The following is a 24,359-nucleotide window of genomic DNA, read 5'->3' as shown; positions in this document are numbered from 1 at the left end:
TTTCTGAGCTGAGAGTTTTATTTTGCAGGGAGCTTAGAAGTTAATTTTTTAAAAAAGAAAAGTTTTTTTTATATATAATTATTTTTTATTTTAAATTATTATTTTTAATATTTCCAGATCATTTTAATATGTTAATATTAAAAAAAAAATTTAAAAAAAATTGATATATTTCCGAGCGAAAAACACTTTGTAAAACAACCGCTACCACACTCTCAAACACCCTCTTAATATGGATGGAATCCAAGATTTTGATTTCTTCACGCGGTAGTAATCTCGAATGAGTCGTGTCTGTTTGTTTTTTTAGTTTCAAGAGCGTTTTTTCTTTACTTCAAATTAATATTTTTTTTATATAATTTTTTTTAAAATTATTATTTTTAATATTTCCAGATCATTTTAATATGCTAATATTAAAAAAAATTAAAAAAAATTGATATATTTCCGAGCGAAAAACACTTTGTAAAACAACCGCTACCATACTCTCAAACACCCTCTTAATATAGATGGAATCCAAGATTTTGATTTCTTCACGCGGTAGCAATCTTGAATGAGTCGTGTCTGTTTGTTTTTTTATTTTCAAGAGCCTTTTTTCTTTACTTTAAATTAATATTTTTTAGTGTTTTTTGATTATTTTGATGTGCTAATATCAAAAATAATTTTTAAAAAATAAATAAAATATTATTTTAATATATTTAAAAAAAAAACCTTTTTAAAAAACAATTATTATCTCTAAATTCAGCCTTCTTTTAACTCGAATAAACAAGAAGATCAACGCGGATGAAACTGAAAAAGAAAACCTTAATTCTTTTTGGTTCTTAGCTGGTCATGGCGGGCTCTAAAGTCTAGAACTTGGCAGACAGTGAAAGGAAGACCTTCTGCATTAAAATTGCAATAAAGAAGGAAGAAAACACCGCATTTTTTGGTGGAAGTGATTGGAAGATCGTCCTCTATTTGACAGTGATTGTCTAGTTTTCTTGCTTCGTGATCATCATTTCATTAATCTGGGCTTCAACTGTTGGATTTCAGTAATCTAACTAAAATTTCACAATCGCCTTCATATCTTTCTTGCCTACCAACCTACCAAGCCGACGGCACCCTTAAATTTCATTTATATTCGATAACGTCAACAATATATTATAAAGGCATATCTACCCACAAAAAATAAAAGTGACTAGGAAATCACTGTGCAGTTTCTTATGGACTTGAACAGTGAAATTTTTGTTTTTTCTTTCACAGTCAAAACCATGTAATTTGCTTACAATGACAGAATTTTTTTTTTTCCAACTAGAATCATTTGTCATTACTAGATTGAATTGGAGTAAAACGGTCTTTTAACCTTTTATTTGCAAAATATAATATTTAAAATATTCTTAAATGTTAAATTTTCTTAACTGTCAGGGCAGAAGCACTTTTAGTTTTATATCTTTGTTAGCATAATGTAATTACTAAGGTCAAAGGGCTATTTGGTCTTTTTATTATGGTTTTTTTGTTAATATCATGTGGGGTGGGGCACTAAGATCTTATGATAAATTAAATTAAATTTAAAAAACTAAGAAAAATTATTGGCACATACAGAAGGCACCTACACCCTTTAGACAACATATATGGCGTTTCATGACAAAAAAAAGATCATTCGTTGTTTTTATCAACGGATCATGTGGAGACATATCTAATGGGATGGCATGTGAAAGGCATTTTATGGTGGTGGAGTTTCTTTCTCCTCCTCCTTTCCTCTCTCTTCCCCTTGAAAACATACCAACCTAGCTGAAATTAAGAGTTGTTCTCCTTTTTCTTTTTATTTTAATTGTGATCCTAATTCTTTTTATTATTCTTTGTTTGTTTTGAATCCTTTTTTATTAGTTTTTTTTCTTTTCAATTTTATTCCTTAGCAATTTGTCTTATTTGATATTTATATCAAACTTGGTCCTCATTCTTTTGATTTAATTTAATTTTTATATCAGATTTGACTCTTGTTTTTTTAATTGTTTTTTTTTTCAATTTCATTCTTTAATATTTGATTTGTTTAAGATTGGGATTAATTAAGTTTTTTGGTGTGATGATTTCAATCTCATGACTCAGATCACAAATATAAAATTTTAACCCAGATTGATATCAGTCTTTTTATGTCTTTTTTTTCACCGATTTTATTTTTTAATTTCATCATTTAAAATTGAGTTTATTGAAGATTAAACTTCTTTATTTTATTTTATTTTATTTTTGCTTTCTATGATGACAACCCGACCTTACGGTCCGGGTCACACATTTTCCATGCTGGCTCGGATTAGCTCAGGATTTTATATCATTTTGTTTTTATGTAAAAAAATTTCCCAATTCTTTTAATTCCTTTTTTTTTTATCTTTTTTAAAAATTGATTCTACTTTTTTATTTTCAGCCTTCAGCATTGGATTGTTGAGGATTGTGCTTTGTTATTTTTTTATGCTGTCATTCTCGTCTCACGATCCGGGTCACAGGTATGAAATGTTAACTCGGGCTGACAATGGTTTTTTTTAACTATTTTTTCTTTACACCTGTTTTCTTTCTTGCTTTTAACCTTCGACATTGAGTTTATTAAATATTATGTTTTTTTCCTAATATGTTTTCTATGAAGATGTCCTAGTTTTACTATCCGAGTCACAAGTTTATTATGCTAACTCGGTTTGGATTATGGTTTTTTTTTTTATTTCTTTTTGTCTTTGTCATTTAGCATTAAGATTTATAACTCAAGTCACATAAAAATTTTGATCTGCCTAACTAGCACACGAGCTACCTAACTAGTAATCACTAAAAGTATACCATCAAGCTTGAAATCAATTCTATTCTATCACCTTATGACATGGGAATGAGATTAAAAAAAAAAGTAAACATGTTTTGAGCTTTCAATTGAAAAAAGTAAAATAACATCCGAATCATCAGTGTTTGATATGATAATTAGTAGAAATTCTTGAGCGGTAATTAAGAACATCTTTAATTAGATTGTTTTTTATAATAATAATAATAATAATAATAATAAAGATAACTTTGTTAGATCTTAATATGGTACTTAAGCATTGGACATTACTCAAATGAAAATTAAAAAAATATTTGAAAAGACAGAGAAAAAAAAAAGATCAGGGGAGAGATAGTCAATGATGCAAAAAATGAACTTGATTAGCTAAACAAACTCTTCCAACTACGAAGGAGAAACATTCAAGTGGGGAAGGCATGTAAGAAACCCAAACTATCACCGTACTCGTGCTCTGCGTGCAAGACGAGGAGGAAGACTTTGAATTTACATCGTGTAAGATTATAACGGTTTGTTTTTTTTTTAAAAAAAAAAATATTTTTTAAAAATTTAAAATTTTTTTATTTTAAATTAATATTTTTTTAGTATTTTTAAATTATTTTGATGCGCTGATATCAAAAATAAATTTTAAAAATAAAATAAATATATTATTTTAATGTATTTCTAAATAAAAATACTTTAAAAAATAACCACAACTACAATACTAAATACTTTTTAAATACCAACTGCCAACCCTCTAAATACCAACCACACTCCAAAATACTCTTTTAAATGCCAACTGCCAACCCCATGCAACACAGACCCTTGGGCCTTGACAGCTCTGAATTAAATTTTAGGAAACTTAAAATTTATAATTAACAAAGAATCAGCATTCAATTTATTGAAAAGTTTATTGTTACAAATCGGATCTCAAGAGTTACGATTTTCTGTAGCAATATTGATAAAACCCATATTACCAAAATTGCCCATTCATGTATTATTATTATTATTATTAAAAATAATAGAGATAGGAATAAAAAAAACAAAAAATAAATTTTAATTTGAAGTTTAATTGGTTCCAAACATATATTATTATTATTATAGCATAAGCTAAAAGATGCGGTGGTTTTACTGTTCCCCGTATCAAAAAACACTATTTATTTTAATAATGTTTTTTTATTTGTATTTTCATCTAAATCTATATTTTTTTCTCTGATTTCATATTTTAACATTTAATTTATTGAAGATAGAGTTTTATAATTTTTATAGTTTGCTTTATACATGGTTAGCTCGATCTTAAAATCCATGTCATGGTTTCAGCGAGTTAACTTGGTTGACTCAAGTTTTTCTTGTCTTTTTCTAATTGATATATATATATATTTTAATTTCATCCTTCAACATTAGATTGATTGAGAATTAAACTTCATGATTTATTTTAGTTTGATTTTTATGAGGTTATCTCGGTCTCATGACTCGGGTCGCGGATTTGAAGGGTTGACCCAGTTGACTCGAGGTTTTTTTTTGTATTTTTTTAATTTTATCTCCCAGCATTGAGTTGATTATGAATTACGCTTTATGATTTATTTTGATTTGCTTTTGACAAGGTTCTTCTGGTCTTATAAGTTGGGTCACATATTTTACGGGTTAACTCGTATAGACTCAAGTCACTTTATTGTGTCCTGTTTTTAGATTGATTTTTTTTTTAATTTCAACATTTAACAATATGTTTATTGAAAATTAGGCTTCATAATTTATTTTGATTTACTTTATATGGGGTTATCACAATTTAATGACCTTGGTTGAGAATTTGGCAAGTTAACTCATGTTGACTCATGTCATTTTTTTTATTTACTTTTTACGAGCTTATCCTGATCTCATGAATTGGGTCACGAGTTTAGCAAATTAATTTAGGTCAAATTATTTTATTATTATTTTTTTAATTTCATCCTTTAACATTTAGTTGATTTAAAATTATGCTTCATAATTTTTTTGATTTGCTTTATATAAAGTTATTCTGGTCTCATTTGATTCATTTGATGAGCTAACTCGAGTTGACTTGGGTTATTTTTAATCTTTTTTAATTTTATCCTTAAACATCGAGTTTGCTTTTCCCGGGTCGCGGGTTAACTCAGGGTTTTTTGTTCTTTTTTTAATTGATTTTTTATTCTAAATTTCATCCTTTAACATTTAATTGATATGGAATTAGGCTTCATTTTTTTTTGCTTTCTATGAGGTTATCTCGGTCTCGTTACCCGGGTCACGGGTTTGGCAGATTAACCTGGGTTGACTCGAGTTTTTTTTTTATCATTTTTTAATTGATATGTTTTTTTTTTTAATTTTATTATTTAATATTTGATTGACTGAGAATTAAATTTTATAATTTGTTTCGATTTATTTTATATGAAGTTAATCTCGATCATATGACTCAGGTTGCAGTTTTAACAGGTTAACACGAGTTATTTGTTTTTTGATTGCAGGTTAACACAAGTTATTTTTTTTTTAATTGATTGTTTTTCAATTTCATCTGTCAACATTGGTTTAATTGGAAATTAAGTTTCATTTTTTTATTTTAATTTATTTTTTATGGGGTTATCTCATTTTTATAATTCAGGTAGAAGATTTGGTTGGTTAACCTAGGTTGAACCAGATTAATCTAATATATTTTTGTCTTAATTTTTTTTTAAATGTTATATTGATTTTTTTTTTGTCAAACTATATTTTTAATAATTTTTAAATTATTTTTAAATTTATCAAGTTATTTGGTTCCGTCTAAATATTTTTTTTAACATTAAAAAATAATTCAACACGCAAGTAGTGCAGAAAATGATACAGTGTATTAACTAGCCCACGGAGACAGCCTAAAATTCTTGGTGTTTGGTAATAGCTCAAATAAGATTAAAGTAGGAACCTCCGTTAGCTTATGTGTCAATCGCTTGTAGTTTTTTTTTTCACCCAACAAACAACCAAACCACTTTGATTGTATCAACAACAAAATCAAATCTTTAGAATTGAGAAGCAGCATTGCTCTGCTCTCATTGACCCTCATAGGAAGAGGGGAAAAGTATTGGAGTTTCCTCAATTTGGGTTTGGCATCATCGCCCTCTCTCTCTCTCTCTCTCGGTTTTGTTTATCTCTTTCATCCTCGGACTCTCCTAAGACTAACCCAAAAAAAGAAACGTGAATTTTTTCCCTTGCATATCTAATAAACACCATTTTTTTTATATATATATTTTGTTGAAGTCTCATGGGCTATAGCACTATGTACACCTGTCTTCTCATTTTGTTGTCTCATATATAAAGCTTTAACAATACAAGATCCTTGCTTCTTTGTTTTTTCACTCTTCAAAAATAAAAATTTTCATTTTTTGGTAAGAGAGTTTTTTTTTAATGGCAAATGCATCTGGGTTCTTTAGTCCTTCAGTTCCAAGCCTCAGAGGGAAGATTAAGCCTTCAATAGGGGTTATTGGATCTGGGATTTGGTCCACTCAAAGAATCTCAAAGAGAGTGGTGTGTTCCGGCACCATTGAAGGCTCAGAGAAGATTTCCTCTTCTCAATCTCAACTGCCAAGGTCAGTGTTTTGGTTATTGAATACTTTTCTTAGCTTCAATTGGCAAATGGGTCTTTAATGCAAGTGGGTTTTGATTAGCAATGGTCTTGGCTGTTTATTTGATGGTGAATATTTGCATGAAGTGGAAAAACTTTGTAGAGTTCGCAGCTTAATTGCTGTTGCATGAGCCCTTGTAATTGAAATTTCAATTCCAAGTGGGGTTGACTTTGTTGATTTCGTAAGCTTGAGGTTAAATATGGTAATAGTGTGCAAGTTTTGTTGAATCATTAGCTGGATATCAATTGCAAGGTGATTTTTTAGAGGATGGCTTTTCTAGGATATCTTGAAGTGACGGTGAAGAAGGATTTTGGTTTAAGCATGTCGTGGAAAGTTAGAGAGCTGAAAAAACTATCTATTGAGTTCATAGAAAATGAATTAGTAATGGAGTTTACTGATTATTGGTTGTACAAGGTGGTGCATGACATTCTAATGTCATGTTCTTTTTCAGATGAATCAAATATCAAAGCAACTTGAATACTGGAACGATGTCTCTGATTGATATAGCAAATGGTGAATAGTTAACTTAATCGACAACATTGAGGTTTACATAGCATCGTACTCTGCAAGCGAGCAATGACTAATTTGAATTGATCAGCTGCCTCAATGTGTATCAGTTCCCTGGCATGCTAACTATCTTGTTCAAATAGTCTGGTTTATAGGAGGCTAATGTAATGGCACCTCAACTAGTGAAAATGGATTTATCGTCTGTCAAAGCTGCGTAGGTTGTATGCCAGAGTAGTAGGGATTGCAACTTAGAGTTTCCTTTAACAGAACAGGTTATGACACAGACGGAAAGAATCAGCAAGCACAAGAAACACACAATTCACCACTCAAAAACCCTAATTCAAAATTTTATTACTGAATATTTTTCTCTTCTGAGTAGTTTATTGAAATACAAGGTAAATAACCTACTTATTATAGTAGTCTTGGGCCTAAACGGAATAAGAAAAAATAAAATTCCTAAACTAAATAGGAAAAATAATAAAAATACATAAAAGAAAATTATTTTTCTAAACTAAATATGAATCAAAATAGCTAAGGAAATAAATTATTTTTCCTAATAATCCTCTTGCATGAGGTTACATTCATCGGATTGGCTTTGTGAATGACTGAAGGTGATTGAGGAGTTTCAAGAAGAATATGGAGTCTGAAGGCAAATGCTGCTTTGTTTCCTCTCTGTCCTTGCTATTTCTTATTGATATTTTATTCGCAGAGTGCATTTGTTTGGTAGCCAGCCAGATAAATTTCAGATCCTCTGTTGATAGTGATTACTGCATTGGCTGTAGAATTGAGTTAATCTTTTGGATTGATTTTCAAATAAATCTAATCACTCAGTTTTTCTCCATTCTGCACTATTTAGGGTGATATTTTTTGTGATATCTAAAATTAAATTCTTTCTCCATAACTTTAACCAACAATGGAATGCGGTTACTTAATTTACTGTTTTAAAAGTTTTGCACAATCATGCTTTCCTCATTAAACATATAACAATCTTTGGCTCAATAACCAAGTTGATCATAGGTTGTTCTTTCGGCTAGATCTTCATTTTCTCCTGCATGTGTCTTTCATTGCTTACAGAGACTCAATGGTGTCATCATGAATAGTGTTTGGAAGAGTAGCTAAGCTTTTATTTGTGAACCACAGATTTTCGGTGCAAATCATAGATATATTCATTAACAACATATTCTACTTAATTTCTTTGTGGAAAGGCGTGAGTAGTTGGTTGAAGCTTACACTTCATGATATGGGGATTATATTCTGGTTAACAAAGCTTAATTACCATGAACTCTGTCATGCTTGAGTTCTAAAAGATTTATCGTTTTGGTCTGCTACTGTTTGTGATCTGCAAAGTTTTGGCACTCCGGTTTTTTACTCAGGCTATTAGTGTCACTCTCAACCATGAGTCCTGCCTGGGAAAGAGGCACCCTCAGGCTGGATGTTTTACATGATCTAATTTAATAAAAAATTGTGTTAAAAATAACCTTACTTAGTTATTCTATTTCCACAGGCTTGTCAGTCAAGGCTGCAAATTAGTTGGATGTGGCTCAGCATTACCAAGTCTTCAGATTTCAAACGATGACCTTGCAAAAATAGTTGATACTTCTGATGAATGGATATCTGTTCGCACTGGCATTCGTAATAGACGAGTTATTACAGGTTGGTTTTCAACTGCATGCATTTCAGTGTCATATATTGGATAGCTAGGAGCATTCTGGATGTCTCGGCTTGCTTTACTGTGGTCTCTTAATTACAATTCTTTAAAGGTGCACTTGAGGCTAGACAAAGGGCAATCATCTTTTGATGTCTTTGAGGGGATTGCTAGATTTTACCACTTCTGGGTCAAAGTATGATTGTGTGATGCCATTTTTTATTTCCTGCAAGATGATATCTTTTGAATACATCAATCAATCGGGCATCTCTTGCAGTATTTTATTTTTCAGGGCAAATTGTTTACATATCATAGTTGCTGGATCACATAACATTTTGTTGCATTTGGTAGTGATCAACTTATACTTAGATTTTCCTTGCATTATTGCTCATATCATCCATACAATGATTTTTTTACTAAGTGGAAGGTGCATTTACTGTTTTGCTCAAGGTATCCCTTTTGTTGCAAATATCTTAACAGCTGGGTCTTGTCATCACTGTTACAGGAAAAGATAGCTTGATTACTCTATCAGCAGAGGCAGCAAGTAAAGCTCTTCAGATGGCAGGGGTTGACCCTGATGATTTGGACCTAGTCTTGATGTGCACTTCTACGCCAGAAGATCTTTTTGGTAGTGCTCCTCAGGTATTGGATTAATAGGATGCATAATCCAGACTGTAACAAGTATACAGATCAAACTATTAATTTTCATACTTGAGGTTTGGCTTCATGGTTGTTCAATGTTCAGAATAAAGTTGCATCATGCATTCATATGCACATAGACTAAGGATGGTTTTTGGAAATGCTCAAACAAATGTGCAGTCACACATTTTCTTGTGGAACTCTTAAAATTTGTTGACTATTGATTTCTTTGCTCTTTTACTTGTTTGTTGTTTTCTATCCTTATCTGTATCTTGATATCTTTGGTTTTTTAGATGACATCTTATTTTGGTTTACATGAATATTAAATCTCAAGAGGGTCATGCTATCTATTATCAATGGGGCGTGGGCTTAATGTAAGCTTTGTTTGATTTGAGAGATGGAGAAATTAAGAGAAATAGAAAAATGGTTTTCAACTCATATCCTTGGTAGGAAGGATGAATTATCAGATAAAGAGAACACATGTTTAAGTATTTTGCCATCATGTCTTTGTATGTGAAATTCTTACAATGCTACAGAAAAAGTAAAACTTGTAAAATCTAACACCTTCAACTGCAGCTCTTCCATTTTGCACTCAAAAGATGTGGTTCAAATGCCAAACATAACCTTAAATATTTTCATCCAGTTTTGCTTCCTCTTTGCCAGACAATGAAAATTTTGTTTTTATTCCATTTTCTCTCCTATTATTAATCCTCTTGCATTTTCCTTCTTCCAAGCGTAGAGTTTAATCTGCACCAGTTAACTGCATTGTTTCAAATAAATGAACATATATCCTGTTTCGGGTCTCAAAGCCTTTGTTACATAATTTTCCATGGATGATTGTGAGCTGCACGTTCCTGGCTATCACATTGGGAAAGAGCAACTTTAAATTTTTGCATGGCATAAATACTTTGTTTATGACCTCATTTGACTAGCTTCTTGTTGTGATCATTTTAAGACTCTCCCATGCTCTTTTTTTTTGAATTCTCAGGTCCAAAAAGCTCTGGGCTGCAAAACAAATCCCTTGGCTTATGATATTACAGCTGCTTGTAGTGGATTTGTGCTTGGTCTAGTCTCCGCTGCTTGTCACATTAGGGGTAACAAACTTGTTTGCTTTTCTGTTATGAGTCTTGGCTATTGCTTCAATGGTTAAATGATATGATTTCGCTGATGTCACTTACAGGAGGTGGGTTTAAGAATGTATTGGTTATTGGTGCTGATACACTTTCTCGGTATGTTGACTGGACGGATAGAGGAACTTGTATTCTCTTTGGGGATGCTGCTGGTGCTGTAGTCGTACAGGTAATGTTCTTTTTTCTCAACTTTTTAGCCTGTACTTCTAGATGAGTAATTACAGTAGTTCAAGTATTGAGTCATGCTATTTTGGAGTAATTTTCTTGATAATTATGGGTGGGGGTTGTATGTCCATGACTGTCAATTCTAACTTACGTTGAGAATTAGTCATATTAACCTATGCTTGAAAGTAACTAAGAGTTGTTAAGCTCCTTGCATGATTTTGGTATGGTTGTAGGTTGCATCGACATTTTAGTTTCAAAGAAACATAGGAAGATAACCAAACACTTCCTGTTCAACTGTCTCTGTATCAGACTTGTTATTAAAGGAACTGATAGCTAGATTCCATCTTCCCTTGAATTAAACAGGTTTATGTAAGATAGATTCATAGTATGCTCAGACAAACCACAAGCATTGTTATATTGAATTCTAATCCTTGTCTTCTGCTCAATGCATGTCCTCAATTATCAAGCTTCAACAGCACTCAGGCTGGAGAAAAATCTTATATCAGTTTTTATGTCAGATTTTGTTTTGCTGAAAGTATTTATGAACTCAAAAGCCACCCACTATGAAAAACTGTTTAATTTGATAGCTGCTTGAAAATGGGAATAGACACGTGTGTGCAATTATTTTGACATCTCGATAATTCTGCAGGCCTGTGATATTGAGGATGATGGTCTTTTTAGTTTTGACGTGAACAGCGATGGCGAAGGTGGAAGGTAGTGCTTTTTAATTTTCCCAAGTGAACAAACCCCATACTTCTTCTGGTATGTGATGCAATGTGTTTCCTCCATTTTTTGTTCAGACATTTAAACGCCTCCATCAAAGATAATGAAGTTGATCATGCAGTGGGTTCTAATGGCTCAGTTTTAGACTTTCCTCCAAAACGCCATGCCAACTTTTCCTGCATTCACATGAATGGAAAAGAGGTTTTCCGCTTTGCTGTTAGATGTGTGCCCCAGTCTATAGAGTCTGCTCTTGGAAAGGCTGGTCTCACTGGTTCGAGCATCGACTGGTTACTGCTCCACCAGGTATGAGATATGACATAATTCATTTACTAAGTGTAGAACTCTGATTTTAATCTTAAATACAACCATGCTATCGACCTCCAGGAGACTTTTTTAAGACCTGGGCTTGTTAACACTGCTGTTTCTTATTGTATCTGGTATATGATTCTGACCTCATTATTTGTTCTGCAAAGAGGTGAATTTAAAATTCAATTTTAGCATGATATATCATCTTTCATCTGCATTGTGAGAATGGTTCGGAAAATGTGTTTATGGTTCAGAACCTTTCAGGTAGGGTGATCATGAATGGAATAGACAATGATTCTCAGATTCACTTCCATTTGTGCCTGTAGGCATTAGGAAGTGTTGAAAGCAACCGAGAATGGACTCGATGTCCATTAATTCATTAATAATTGGATATTTGATTTGCAATATGAAAGGTGTAAATAAGCTGCTGTTGATAAGTCAAGCACGAGGTAGTTTACACAGACAGAATTTCGAATGAAATCATGTGCAAATTACAAGAGGCTTCTGCAAAGTAATTCTTTTGAAGTTTTATGACGGAATGCTTACAAGTAACAGAGATTATTTCTACAGGCAAATCAAAGGATCATTGATGCAGTGGCAACCCGCTTAGAAGTCCCGCCGGAAAGGATCATATCAAATTTGGCTAATTATGGTAACACGAGTGCTGCTTCTATTCCATTGGCATTGGATGAAGCTGTCAGAAGTGGGAAGGTGAAATCAGGCCATACTATTGCAACTGCAGGCTTTGGAGCCGGTTTAACTTGGGGTTCTGCAATCATTAGATGGGGGTGAAATGTTACACTTCCAACCAATAACCGTACAGAAGAGAATAGAGACTTCCCTGTACCGTGCAGTTCCCCAGTTCTCCCATCGAGTTCCATGTGTATTTTGCAATTTGATTGTCATCTTTTTGTTGCTTTTATTTTTTGCACATGCTATAAATTTTCTTTCTTCAATTAAATTCCCCTTTGTACCATTGTTCTTTGTCTTGAATTTCCAGTTACTGTTGACAACCAGATACGAGCATCTCTACATAACATGCCCCAAAACATGAAGTGTAAAGGTAAAATAGGATAATTTCCTTCAAAATTGAGTAGCTTAAATTGTTACAAATACAAATTATCTAAAGTTCTCTCCACCTAAGCAATAAAGGTGATTAAAAGAACAAGAAAGCAAAAACAAGAATAAATAATAATTACAACAGCCAGAAAATAACAGATTTCTGGTCATTGATCAAAGTCCCTTGCTTTCAACCTAGAATTGATCCTCTGCAAAGCACCTTCAACTGCAATGTCAAAGGCATCCTTTCTAGCTCTTAAACCGGATGAACTCCCATGCTTCCTGTACAAAACTCTTGGTATCAATTCTATAACTCTCTCCCTCATCCTCCGGACTTCATTTCTCGGTATCCCTGTCAACACATCCAAAATCCTCAACCCTTTAAACACAACATCCTCCTTTGGTATAAACACAGCGAAGTCTCTATACATTTCCTCTGGCAAATGCCAACCATATTGTGACTTCGCAGATTGTTCTTCAAAGAAAACTGGTATACACCCAGCAATAATCCCATCAAAAGTCGACCTCCTAGTTGGTGTGTCCCCTGGAGGCTGCAAACAAAATGTTGCTTGTAGCATCGGCCTCATATACCTTATTGGATCATGCTCACATATCCCGTTGGAGCAATCCACTATATCACAAACTTTCCTCATCTTCGGGTAATCGAACCCTTCGACATTATTGACATAAATGTCACTACTGCTGCTAAAGCTGCTGCTTTCGCATTCATTCCTGATACTCCTCCTGATATTTGGAGTGGAACCAACACCACCCCCACCTGCAAAAAGCATCAAAGTCGTCCTTCTCGACGCCTTAACGCGTTTAATCCAAGACTCAAGAAATCCTAAATTTGGAGGGTGAAATGATGTCAAATAGGGCACAGCCTGTTCTTGCCAAGGCCAAGCCCTTCCTTCAACAATCAAAACAGTAACATTATAAAACTCTGGCAATTCAAGAAATGAAGTACCCCAAATAGGAGGATCAACATCTACAGATTGAGAGAAATCCCAGGCAGGCCTTGACATGACCAAGAAATGATCAGCCCCATGATTCCTTGACCATATCCAACCTTCATTGTCTTGTAAATAATCATACAATTCAAGCCCATGTTCCATGCTGCTATTCACTTCAGGACCATATAGATACCTCAAAGCATCAATTGCTGCATAGTAAGGTAAGTAGATGGCATTGGCTTGATTGGGATCTGATGTTAAACAAGGGTATTCAAGCATCCTATGGTGGAATATAAGTTCCAACAACAAAGGGTTTGTACGATACCAAGATTGAGACTTGTTGTGTGTTCTGGGCCCTAAACCATGGTTTGCAAGGTAAGGACAGAAATTGTTAAAAAGTGGGTATTCAGAACAGTTTGCAAGGAGATCAAGATTGAACCTTGGCGGCAAACTTCTGACGTGGATCCAACGGTTACTGCAGCCTCTTTCTGTGTCTGTTATGTCCTGAGAAATGATTGAATCAATGGAGATGAGAAGGAGGCAGAAGCATAAGAAAGAAGTGGTTTTGCAGGCCATGGAGATAGGGAGAGAGAAAGAAGAAGAAAACTTTTGGTTAAGAGGAGAGTGAGTAGAGAGAGAAACATAATCATATTTATTATTTAATAATGTCTTAGATGTAACAACATTGTTACTGTGTTTTAATAATGCCTCTTCACTATTAAAGAGCTTGTGGGTTAATAATGGTATCACGGTTTAAATTTTATTTTTTATTTTTTAAAATACAACTCAAGACATCCAATAAGCTTTTCATTAATTTTCATGAAGGTGTAGCCTTCATGATTTCCGGGGTTATTGAAAATGTTAGAGTGATTATGATTTAAAATATTTTTTATTTAAAAATATATTAAAATAATATTTTTTTATTTTTAAATATAAGTACATTAAAATTATATAAAAATATAAAAATTTTAATTTTTTTTAAAAAATAACGTTTCCAAACACTACCTACTGCATTAGACCCGGCAACTTTCTTTGAAAATAAATAAATTATATATATATATATATATAAATTAATGTTGTTTGTTCTCAAATATAAACTTATAAGAGGGTAAAGTGGAATTCTTAAATATACGAGGTCTAAAATATAGTTTTCTCTTAAAAATTGGAGTGAGAGAGAGAGTGTTTTAATAAGAATTTACAGGGAGATGATGAAATTTGTAATTGCGAGAATAGATAGTAATAAACAACTAATTCAAGAATATATATATATATATATATATATATATATTTATATATATATGATTTGTAAATGGATTATAACTTAATTGATATTAATAATAGATTTCGGAAATCTCTCGGATAACAAGAAAAACTACAAGTGGGTTTGACTCTACAATTTTGTCGGTGGAAAAAGGTTCGAACATCTCGCGATAAAAAAACAAAAACAAAACAAAACTACAAGTGGGTTTGACTTTTTGACTAAACAATTTTGTCGGTGAAAGATTGCTGTGGTGAGCACCAACTCCCACCATATGCGGCGGCGATTTCTGTTACTTTACTTCCCTGTGAGGTGCTCCTCTTTTTCTACGCCATATTAAAAAAAGGAAAAACAGTAGATTCTCTTTGTGTCAATAAAGAGCCATATTTTTCTTTATAAAGATGTTGTCGTTCCAAGAGATGATTATGGTGAAGATGTGAGAGCAATGCATTTATATTTTGTCTTCCTTTATCATTTTCTTTTATCCAACTTTAATGGTAATTAAATTAGTCAGCATTTATATGTTTTGACAAAATAAAAAATATTAATACAAAATTAATTAATGAAATTGATCCAATCCACAAATAGAAGGATTTCTTTTTTTTTTTTTTAAAGAATTTAGTTTGTGAACCTGGCCATTATAAAAATCATATTTTTTTTAGAAAGATATTGTTACAAAAGATTGTGATGATTTTATGTTTCTTGGTAGTCTTTCCCAAGTTAAATTGGAAATTCAAAAATTACTCTAATACAATCTATTTTTGTTGGTCAAGATGACCATGAAAGAATTATAAAATCCTAGTTTAGACACCACTAGTTATTTTTACTTGTGCGAGGTTGCGGAGCCATGTTTGAAATCTATTTTTATTTAATCTCATAGAAATTAAAATAAAAATTTATAAGAAATTTAATTGTTTAAATTCCCAAGTAAAAAATGTTTATTTTCAAGAAAAATTCTCTTTTCTTATTCATGTATTCCTTTTCTTTTACAAAAATATTTTTTTTTTATCAAAAGCGAGGTTTTTTAAATAAAATTTATCATGATCTGAAAAGTAAGTTTTAAAAAAAACCAAATAAAAAAAATCTTGCCTCAGTAATTTTGATATCCTATATGAAAAAAATAAAAGAATAATTATATAAAAACTATATTGAAAAAAAATATATATTTTATTGTCATTTAATATTCATGATAAATATTTAAACATCACACACTAGATTCATATATAATTATTCATAAAATAATTGTTAATTTATCATGAAAAACTATAATCTTATTTAAAAAATATGGTGTAAGTAGATAACTTTTTAAATATCATCATAATAATTTTATCTAATGAGAATTTTATTTTAAAATTTAAATAAAAAATAAGATAATTAATTAAAAAAATAAAGATGATGAGCCAATAGAATCTAACTCAAATGTGTTTGAACTTTAGAGGATAACAAGTAAGTTCTTTGCAATTGGTTATTTTCTTCCAAAAAAAAAAAAAAAGAATCCCATGTTATCCACCTTATTATTTTAAAATATAATTGTCAATGAATGTAAATTTAATGTTGAACTGTTTGGACTCTCAGAATCTAAATTTTAACTTGTTTTTACCTTCAAACACCCTTAGGACTTCAATAATTCAATTTCCAACCCCAAAACTCTATAATCAATCTAAAATCACAAAGCAAATCGAATAAAAAAACCTTAACGGCCTATGGTATATATTTTCCAGCATGGTCAAAGAGCTAAACCACATTCATTATACTCCCCTCTCCAATACAAATCAATTAATACCGAGATTAATATTTTTGTAGATAAAATATGGCTAGCCAAAACTTTGTATCTTCTCTCTATTCCAACAACTTTGTCTCTCTTTTCTCAATATCTAAGGATGCAAACATGATAAAAACAAAGTTTGAGAATCGAAACATAAAAACAAAAAATTATAAGGACCAAATAAATATAAAAACTAAAAATTGGAGGAGCCAAAATATACAATTAGTGGTGTTTTGTTTCTTGATAAACAATAAAGATTGCTTCTTTTTTTCTAAGCAAAATATACAGTGATATGACGGTTGGTGAACAGTAACAAAGCTATAGTAAAAGACAAAGTATTTTAATTTTAATTTTATTTATAATTATAATATAATTGTTTTTATACTGATATGTGCTTTGGTGTTTAGTGAATATAATTATAATTATAATATAATTGTTTAGTGAATAGTAAAGCTACTTAAAAGACACATTTTTTTTTACTTATAATTATAGTTATAATTATGATAAGAGATTATAGTTATAGTTATAATAGAATTATAATTTCAACTCATTAAAAGTTACTAATATCCATCTAATATTAATTAACCTGCATCCTCATCAGCTTTTAAAAGGCATCGCTGATCTCCATAACTACCTACCTGTAGTCGTCCCTGATCTCCCTCCACTGCCACACTTGAAAAATAACTACCCACCAAGAGGCAAGAGTTGCTAGGGTCCTTGTCCAGCTATCAAATACCACCTTTCTAACCATTCCATTATTCTCTCCAAGAAAGCTCATCAAGATTCACTCTCATCTTCTTCTCCAAGATGCCAAGCCCCTTCTCTATCTTTTCTCGCAGCAACACCACCAAACAAACACCTATCCCATTCAAAGACTACTACACAAACTGGTTCAACACTCTCAAGAACACACTCCTCCCTCTCCTCCATCATTCCCTTTCCAGCTCTCCTTCCTCTCCCACTCTCCTCTCCTCTCACCTCCACCTCATCCTCCACCACCTCCTCTCTTACTACGAGTCTCTTGACCTTGCTGCCACCACCAATACCAAGAATCTTCCTTACCTTCTTTACCCTTCTTGGAGAAACCCCCTTGAAACACCCTTCTTGTTTCTCGGTGATCTTCACCCTTACGTTTTCACTAACCTCCTCAGGTCATTTCTTGATGAAGCAGACAGTGATGAAGACACCGAAAATGACCGTAAAGTTTTTGTCTTTGATAGGCCTTGTCATGTGGTGATGGCATGGAAAGACCCTTCAAAGCATTTGATGATCAAGATTGAGCAAATTGAGCGTGGACTAAGGTTAATGGTACCTGCACTTCTTGATAGAGTGAAAACAGCCCAGTCAGGATTTGCAGGGAAGATTGCAGAAGAATGGGTGAATTGTGAGAGAAAGGAGAAAATGGATGTTAGTGAGGCAATGAAGGCTGAAATGGAGGAGTTAGTGACTGTGTTTTTGCATGCTAATAGGTTAAGAAGAAGTGTGATATCAGATATTGTTGCTGCACTGAATGTTTATCAGGGGGCTTTGTTTCTTGATGGATTAGCCCAATTTCTTGTTGGGTTTCAGGACAAGAATTTGCTCCGTGAATTCGAAAGATGCAAGACTCCTATCAGTGAAAGAGTTTGCCTCTGACTAATTTATCTTAAAATCTTTTCCTGGTCTGCAATGTGTGCGAGTATTGAAAGACTCTGCCTCTTTGGAACTCCATGGTAAGATTATTAGTTCAGTTCAATTTCTGTTAAATTCTTGGGATTTGAGACTAAATCTTTGTTGGGTATTGTTTTTCTGTTGTTATTGCTCCTGATAAAATCTATATATATTGTTGGCAGGGCATTGCCGAGAAGCTTGAGTACCAGTTGTAATTCTTTAACGGGAGTGAGCATGACTTTTCTGTTAGATTCTATTTCTAGTGAGTGATTCATTCAATTTTTCTTCTCTTGAATTTGGTAAAAACAGTTGGAATCTCGATTCATTTGTGATGTAAGAAGATAGACATTCGACGAATGATGAAAACAAATAGCATGATTTCTATACGGAATTAAATATTGAATCTGTTCATGTAATATTTGGACTCTTTTATGAATTGAAAGTTGTGAATGGCATGCAGAAGAAATTTCAGCACTGTTTCTACTTTGTGGCGTGTCGAGGTTTTGAAATTCTTGTGTATGTCTCTGTTGCCCCTTTGTTTTTGAACTTCGAAACCTCCAGAAAGTTTGAAGGCAATTTCCTTTTTTCAAGCCCCTTCCTGACAGGGGATTTAGAGTTAGAAAACAAAAGATGGACTAGCTGCCAGTAGATAAACCTCAATGTATTAGCCATTTCTTAAGGCTAGAGAAATTGAAGTGATCAGCGTTCTCTACTACTGCAATATTTTTTCTGTATATAATTTAAGATTTCCTTTGTTTCAAATAATGGCCATAATCAGGTTTTGGGCTGTTTTGTTACGCCCTCTTTTACAATATACATGCTGGCCTTACAGGGTTACACAAAGGTGTCCTATAGGCTAACTTATACCAAATAAAGCCCGATTGATTTTCAATCTTAATCTGGATGGCCCATGAATTGATAAATCAAACCCATACATTATTTTAGCAGATAGCTTTACCTGATGTTCCTCCAAGTTGTTAGCCCAACATAGTCAACATTTTTTTTTTTGTGCTTTGTTTAGTGAACTAGTTGCTAGTTAATCAACAGTATGAAATGAACTTGTAATAGATTTTGTTGGGTCTCTTCTAAGTTATAGAAGCATCACTAGCATTTAAACCATGGCAAAAAATGGAAGCAAGACATCAGTCCATGTTCACTCTAGCAATAATCCTAATCTTTTATGACAATGGCTAAGAAGATGGGAATTGATTATGTCCGTGGAATACAATTTAACAGCTTTGTATTGATAGGAAAATTGCAATCACTTTTCAAGAAAACAGGGGAAAAGGGCTGTTATTGCAGGAGATAGGCCACCAAAATCCAAGGATAGAAGGAGATTTTGACGGATTTTTTTTTTTTTATTATTATTTCTTTGATAACTTTGATGAATCTTGACAGTGAAGATAGTAAAAAAAAAACAAAAGAAATTTGCAGAAGTTTTGCCGCATCTTTCCCTAGCATGAGTTGAAAGGAAATTCATCTCTTCTAATCCTAATAAGACTGCTAATGAGTGTTTCCAGGGGAGCTCTTATGTAAACTAGTAGGAGTATTGTTTCAAGAGTAGTTCTTTATTAGTGAAAAATATTTAAAGTTATCACCTGAATATTGTGTGAAGCTACATGTGACTAATAAAAATGCTTTGGGCACTTGCTTTGATATGTATCAACTACACTGCAACTATGCATTAATTTATTTGTTGCTGGCTGGGAGAAGATAATCTCAGGTCCCAGAGAAGTTCTGAGCTAAAACAGGATTAACTCGAACAGAATATTTTAATCATGTAAGTGAAGCTCTCCCTATCTAAAACAACCGTTCCGAAAGTACAAATCAGGAATCCTGGGTCATTTCTGACTCTCTCTCCATTATCAAAATCCGAAAGAGGTAGGTAATACAGTAATAGCATGTACTTGTATTCCTTGCTGTGTATCTGCAGTGTCATTTTGTGAACACAAGAACATTTCTTTCGATAAACAACTTCGAATGCCTAGATTGGTAACCCCGATTATCTGAACACGCAGCCATTCAGAATTCTGGTCGACCTTGGTTTGGATGCTAGTTAGTCAGCAACTGTGTTAGTTTTTGCAGTTACTATTTTAAAAAAAGCTACAAATTATAGCTCTTTCTTAATCAATGATTTCAAAACAGAGTTTCCAGAATCCGTGCAAAACTGTGATGCACCGAAAAAGAAAAACAAACGGAGCTTTATTGAGCGTACCCTGCCGCGTACTAATCTGCAGTGACTCTCTCTCTATATATGTGTATGTATGAATACTCCATGTACAGTATGTTGTCTTTGATTTGATTAAAGACCAACTTGCATATATAATTAACGTGCCTGAGTCCATCTTAATGGATTTCAGCAGTTGAAAATCATGTGAGTGATTATTTAAAATTATCATTCTTGTTCCAAATTCTTGCATGCATCCGTGTCCGATCTTTAGAGATTATCTCTTATGACAAGTTGGGGGAGCAAGTTAAAAGGTTCTTTAGGGCTGCTCGCAAAGCAACATGTGCTACTGTCTATGAAATCAGTTCATAGACAGCAAGTTGATCACAAAATAATCTGTTGAAGCATCATCAAGTGGGCAACCTCAACTATAGTTAGTAATCTTTGATTTTATATACAGAAAATAAAATGAATCTTTTTAAAACCAATATTCAGTTGTTAAGTGTTTAACAATACATACAGGAAGTAGCAACTTCTCAGTTAAGGGTTACAGTCATGCTTTGCTCAGGGTTCTCAACAGGGTTCAGAAGTTGTCCTCTCATTCCTTTTAACTTGTTATCCTTTGTCCATACTGACCATGCTTTCTTCTTGTTTCATCTCTCTCTCTCCCACGCGCGCGCGCGCGCAAAATAGATACTACTACTGTGCAATGAATTTGTTTAGGGAATTAAGACAGTTCAGATGTTGTCTTCCTTCTCTTTAATAACTTATCCTTTAACCAAATTGCTTATATTCTATTCTGCCAACCAAAATAAAATTGCTTACAGCTGATCTTCTAGTTGTCCTTACAGGATGGCTTCCTCTCATCTCCTCTCTCTCCAAAGGATTTTTCTTTCTTTGGTACGTGTGTGTGACTCAGTGTGACAGAGTTCCTCACAAATTGTTAAGTATTTTTTTCAAACACAAACCAGAACTGATCAAGGAAAGTCTTCAAATTAATCCATTAACTATCACCAAGGGCCAAGGACTTGCTTTGTTAGTTTTTGCCCTCGACTCTAGCTATAGTGTATAATGGGACTCCGTCGTGATGCCTAAACTTTTTCTAAAAAATTCGGTAATATCTGTCACTCCTAGTCTAATTATTATTAAATAAGAAAGCTAAGAACATGTTTCACGAGAGCTTGAAACCACTTGGTTGGATCCTTCCATTAATAATTTTACAGTAGCATTTTTGTCACATGATGAGAGTATACGGTGGCAGACTAATTAACAAAGTGGCCGACAGCTTCAAGTCCAAAAAAAAAAAGTGATAAGAAACACTGTGACCTATGAGTGAATATTCTACCGTGGATTCAAGCAGTGTTTTTCGTTACCACTGTCTAATTCTCGCATGTCTTTTCACGCAAATGAGAGAGTTTCCAGCCATGCTTCTCGGGCCCGTAAGGCTTCTTGTCGTCTTTCCGGCGGCTTTGTTTGGTTTAGGTTCGTGTTAAGGCGTGCCAAGAACTTTGTTCAGGGGGTGGTAGCTTTGGGTTCCTGAAGTTGTCGCGTTTGATTTTATTTTTTTTGGCGGGGCTGGGTTCGGATGGCTTGAGCCTTCCTCTTCATCGAATGGGGGTGTGCCCTCATTGTGAATTAAAGGTGTTTGAAATTGAGTTTTAATTTATTTAATTTTTTATTTGAAAGTTTTTATTTTAAATTAATATTTTTAAATTTCGATGTTAAAAGCAAATTTAATAAAAAATACTTCGCTGCCATGTTTATAAACACTGAACACCCCACTTGTGATGTACTAGGTTGTCCCCCTGTCCACTAGAAAAATGGGGGTTGGTAAAATTGGATTTCATTCATGGTTGCTTGCGAACAAGCTGCGTGACCTTCGTTCTGCCTTTTCTCTCTTGCCACTGTGCTAGTTTCGTTGGCAAGCTACAAGATAAGTCTCTCTTTCTTTTTTGGTTTCGTTTGTTTTTTGTTTCATATTGCAATTGCTGGTTCCTGGGCTTTTCACGTCAGTTTCTTGGGTGGGATTGATTGGGACGTTGAAGAGCTTTGGCTACTGTGCGTTTTTATTTTTTGTTCTCTGTCTTGGGATTGAGTTGCCATCTCTGTGAGAGGGTTTTTTACATTTGGTTTTCCTCTTACGAGATAGTTCAATCCTCTAAACTTCTGTTTTTGCTCCTCGCTCTTTTCAACTTCGTAATTTTGTGCTCTCTTTGTAGTTTTCTTCTGAAATTTTCATTCCAGCTCCTGTTTATTTTGGGTTGTTGGATTTTCTATTCTTTGGAAGCCTGCTTACGCTTTGCTTCTTTTTTTTTTGGGATTTCAGTTGGTTTTCTCAAGTTTTGGATCCTTGCTTTAGAGGGAATGCTTGGCTGGGTTGAATATTCATGACTCTCTTCAGCAGACAGCTCAATGTTTTCCAAGGTTTACACACATAGTCTTAGAAGTTTTTTTTTTTTTCTTCTTCTTCTTCTTCTTCTCTCTCTTATTGGATTCTTTTTTGTGGTGGTTTTGGTGTTGAAAATGGATGGTGTAAGTTTCACATTGTAGATTTTATGTGTTTTTCTTAAACTGCATTCATTCTTTTCCTTGGTTGCTTATAAGGGCGGAGCCAGAAATTTTTCCTGCCCTGAGTTATTAAATAAATATACAAATATTTTTTGAAGATAAATTATTAACTCATGTACATGAATTTTTTAAGTTAACAGTAAAGTTTTAATTCAAATACACTATCTAAAATATTAAAAAATAAATTTAAAAGTATATAAAATTAAAGTGAAAGTAACAAGAAACTCACTATTAAAGTTACATCCTTCGATGTTTTGTGGAATATAATTCATCTATAATCGAATTTGAATCGATATTATAACAACCCCTCAACCGGGATAAAATAACAATCTCATGTCAACTAAAAAACAAAGTAATTAAAGTTTTTCCCTCTCTCAATTCCTCCTTCCTTCACTTGATTCTTTCTTAGATTAATATTTTATAAGTTGTACTTTGTAAGTTTATAAGGTTATTCTCTCACTTTTTTTATTTTTTTTCCTTGGATTTTTTTTTATGTTTTTCCCTTACTTTTCTCTCTTTCTCTCTCACCTTTTCTTTTCTTTTCTATTCTGCTTCTGCCCAGTCGGCAACATATAAAAGAAAGAAAGAACTTATTTGTTTTATTTTTTAATGGCAAATAATCATTTTACCCTTAATGACTCGTTTTGCTTTTATTTGACGGTTTTTTTTAGCACTACAAGTCTACCAAACTCTATTTATCCTAAAATTTTAACCAGATTTTATTTAATATATTTTAAGATCCCTCGTAAAATTTCAGCTCAATCTGATGGTCGGATTGAAAATTACACCCAATAACATAAAACTGGTCAAATTGTGATTTTTTATCAAATTTCTGAATTTTTCCAAAAATTCTGAAATTTTAACCCTAGCTAAAACATCATATTAGAAGGCTCTATGTAAATTTTTAGAATTTTTTGATACCTCAATTAAGAATTACAAATTTTCTTTATATAAAACTAGTAAAAAATATTGATAAAATCTTGACCTAGGCTAGAACCCACCCTAGCCCATGCATGCCTCCACCCTTGGTTGCTTACCCAATATCTATTTGGCTTGGAGGAATCAATCTTTGTTTCTTTGACTGTTTAGGCTGAGTTGGATTGTAGGTTTGTGTTAAATGAATGGTATTAGTCTCACATAAAAGACATTTATGTATTGAGAGGAGTCTGTTCTTTTTTTTTTCTTCCTAGAAGTGTTTTTCCTTCATTTAGTTGTTGGTTTATGTTCGATTGTTTAGTCATTCTTTGATTAATCCTGCCTTTGTATTAGGTGATGTGGCCTTGCTTCTTCTAGGTCATGGCAAGCCTGGTATTTCTACTTTGCACCTGTGGTTTTCATTTTTCAAGTTAGGGGAGGGGAGGAGAGATTGCTTTACAATTTGGTTGCTCATGTTAGGATCAAGCTTTTTTAAGTTAAATTATGGATCACGTTGAGTTAGGTATAAAATATGTTAATTAGCTA

General features: G+C 32.9%; 3 protein-coding genes across 3 annotated transcripts; 2 read left to right on the top strand and 1 right to left on the bottom strand.

Moving 5' to 3' along the window:
• The first annotated feature begins 5,662 nt into the window (after positions 1-5,662).
• Positions 5,663-12,454, top strand: LOC18093992 (beta-ketoacyl-[acyl-carrier-protein] synthase III A, chloroplastic). Its single transcript, XM_006368118.3, has 8 exons — positions 5,663-6,327; positions 8,375-8,523; positions 9,021-9,157; positions 10,143-10,248; positions 10,335-10,453; positions 11,099-11,163; positions 11,250-11,475; positions 12,049-12,454. The coding sequence occupies exons 1-8, from the start codon at positions 6,146-6,148 to the stop codon at positions 12,268-12,270; spliced, it is 1,206 nt and encodes a 401-aa protein (XP_006368180.2). The 5' UTR covers positions 5,663-6,145; the 3' UTR covers positions 12,271-12,454.
• An 82-nt stretch (positions 12,455-12,536) lies between these two features.
• LOC18093991 (probable xyloglucan galactosyltransferase GT19) lies at positions 12,537-14,150 on the bottom strand. The gene has a single exon (XM_024585733.2). The coding sequence runs from the start codon at positions 14,064-14,066 to the stop codon at positions 12,705-12,707; it is 1,362 nt and encodes a 453-aa protein (XP_024441501.2). The 5' UTR covers positions 14,067-14,150; the 3' UTR covers positions 12,537-12,704.
• Positions 14,151-17,136: 2,986 nt separating this feature from the next.
• LOC18093990 (protein INAPERTURATE POLLEN1) lies at positions 17,137-18,675 on the top strand. The gene is made up of 2 exons (XM_024587580.2): positions 17,137-18,225; positions 18,346-18,675. The coding sequence occupies exon 1, from the start codon at positions 17,321-17,323 to the stop codon at positions 18,146-18,148; it is 828 nt and encodes a 275-aa protein (XP_024443348.2). The 5' UTR covers positions 17,137-17,320; the 3' UTR covers positions 18,149-18,225; positions 18,346-18,675.
• Positions 18,676-24,359: the final 5,684 nt, after the last annotated feature.

The sequence above is a fragment of the Populus trichocarpa genome, chromosome 1 (assembly GCF_000002775.5).
Source record: "Populus trichocarpa isolate Nisqually-1 chromosome 1, P.trichocarpa_v4.1, whole genome shotgun sequence".
NCBI lineage: Eukaryota > Viridiplantae > Streptophyta > Magnoliopsida > Malpighiales > Salicaceae > Populus > Populus trichocarpa.
The sequence above is the reverse complement of the archived record's forward strand: the minus strand, read 5'-3'. Positions and strand labels throughout refer to the sequence as shown.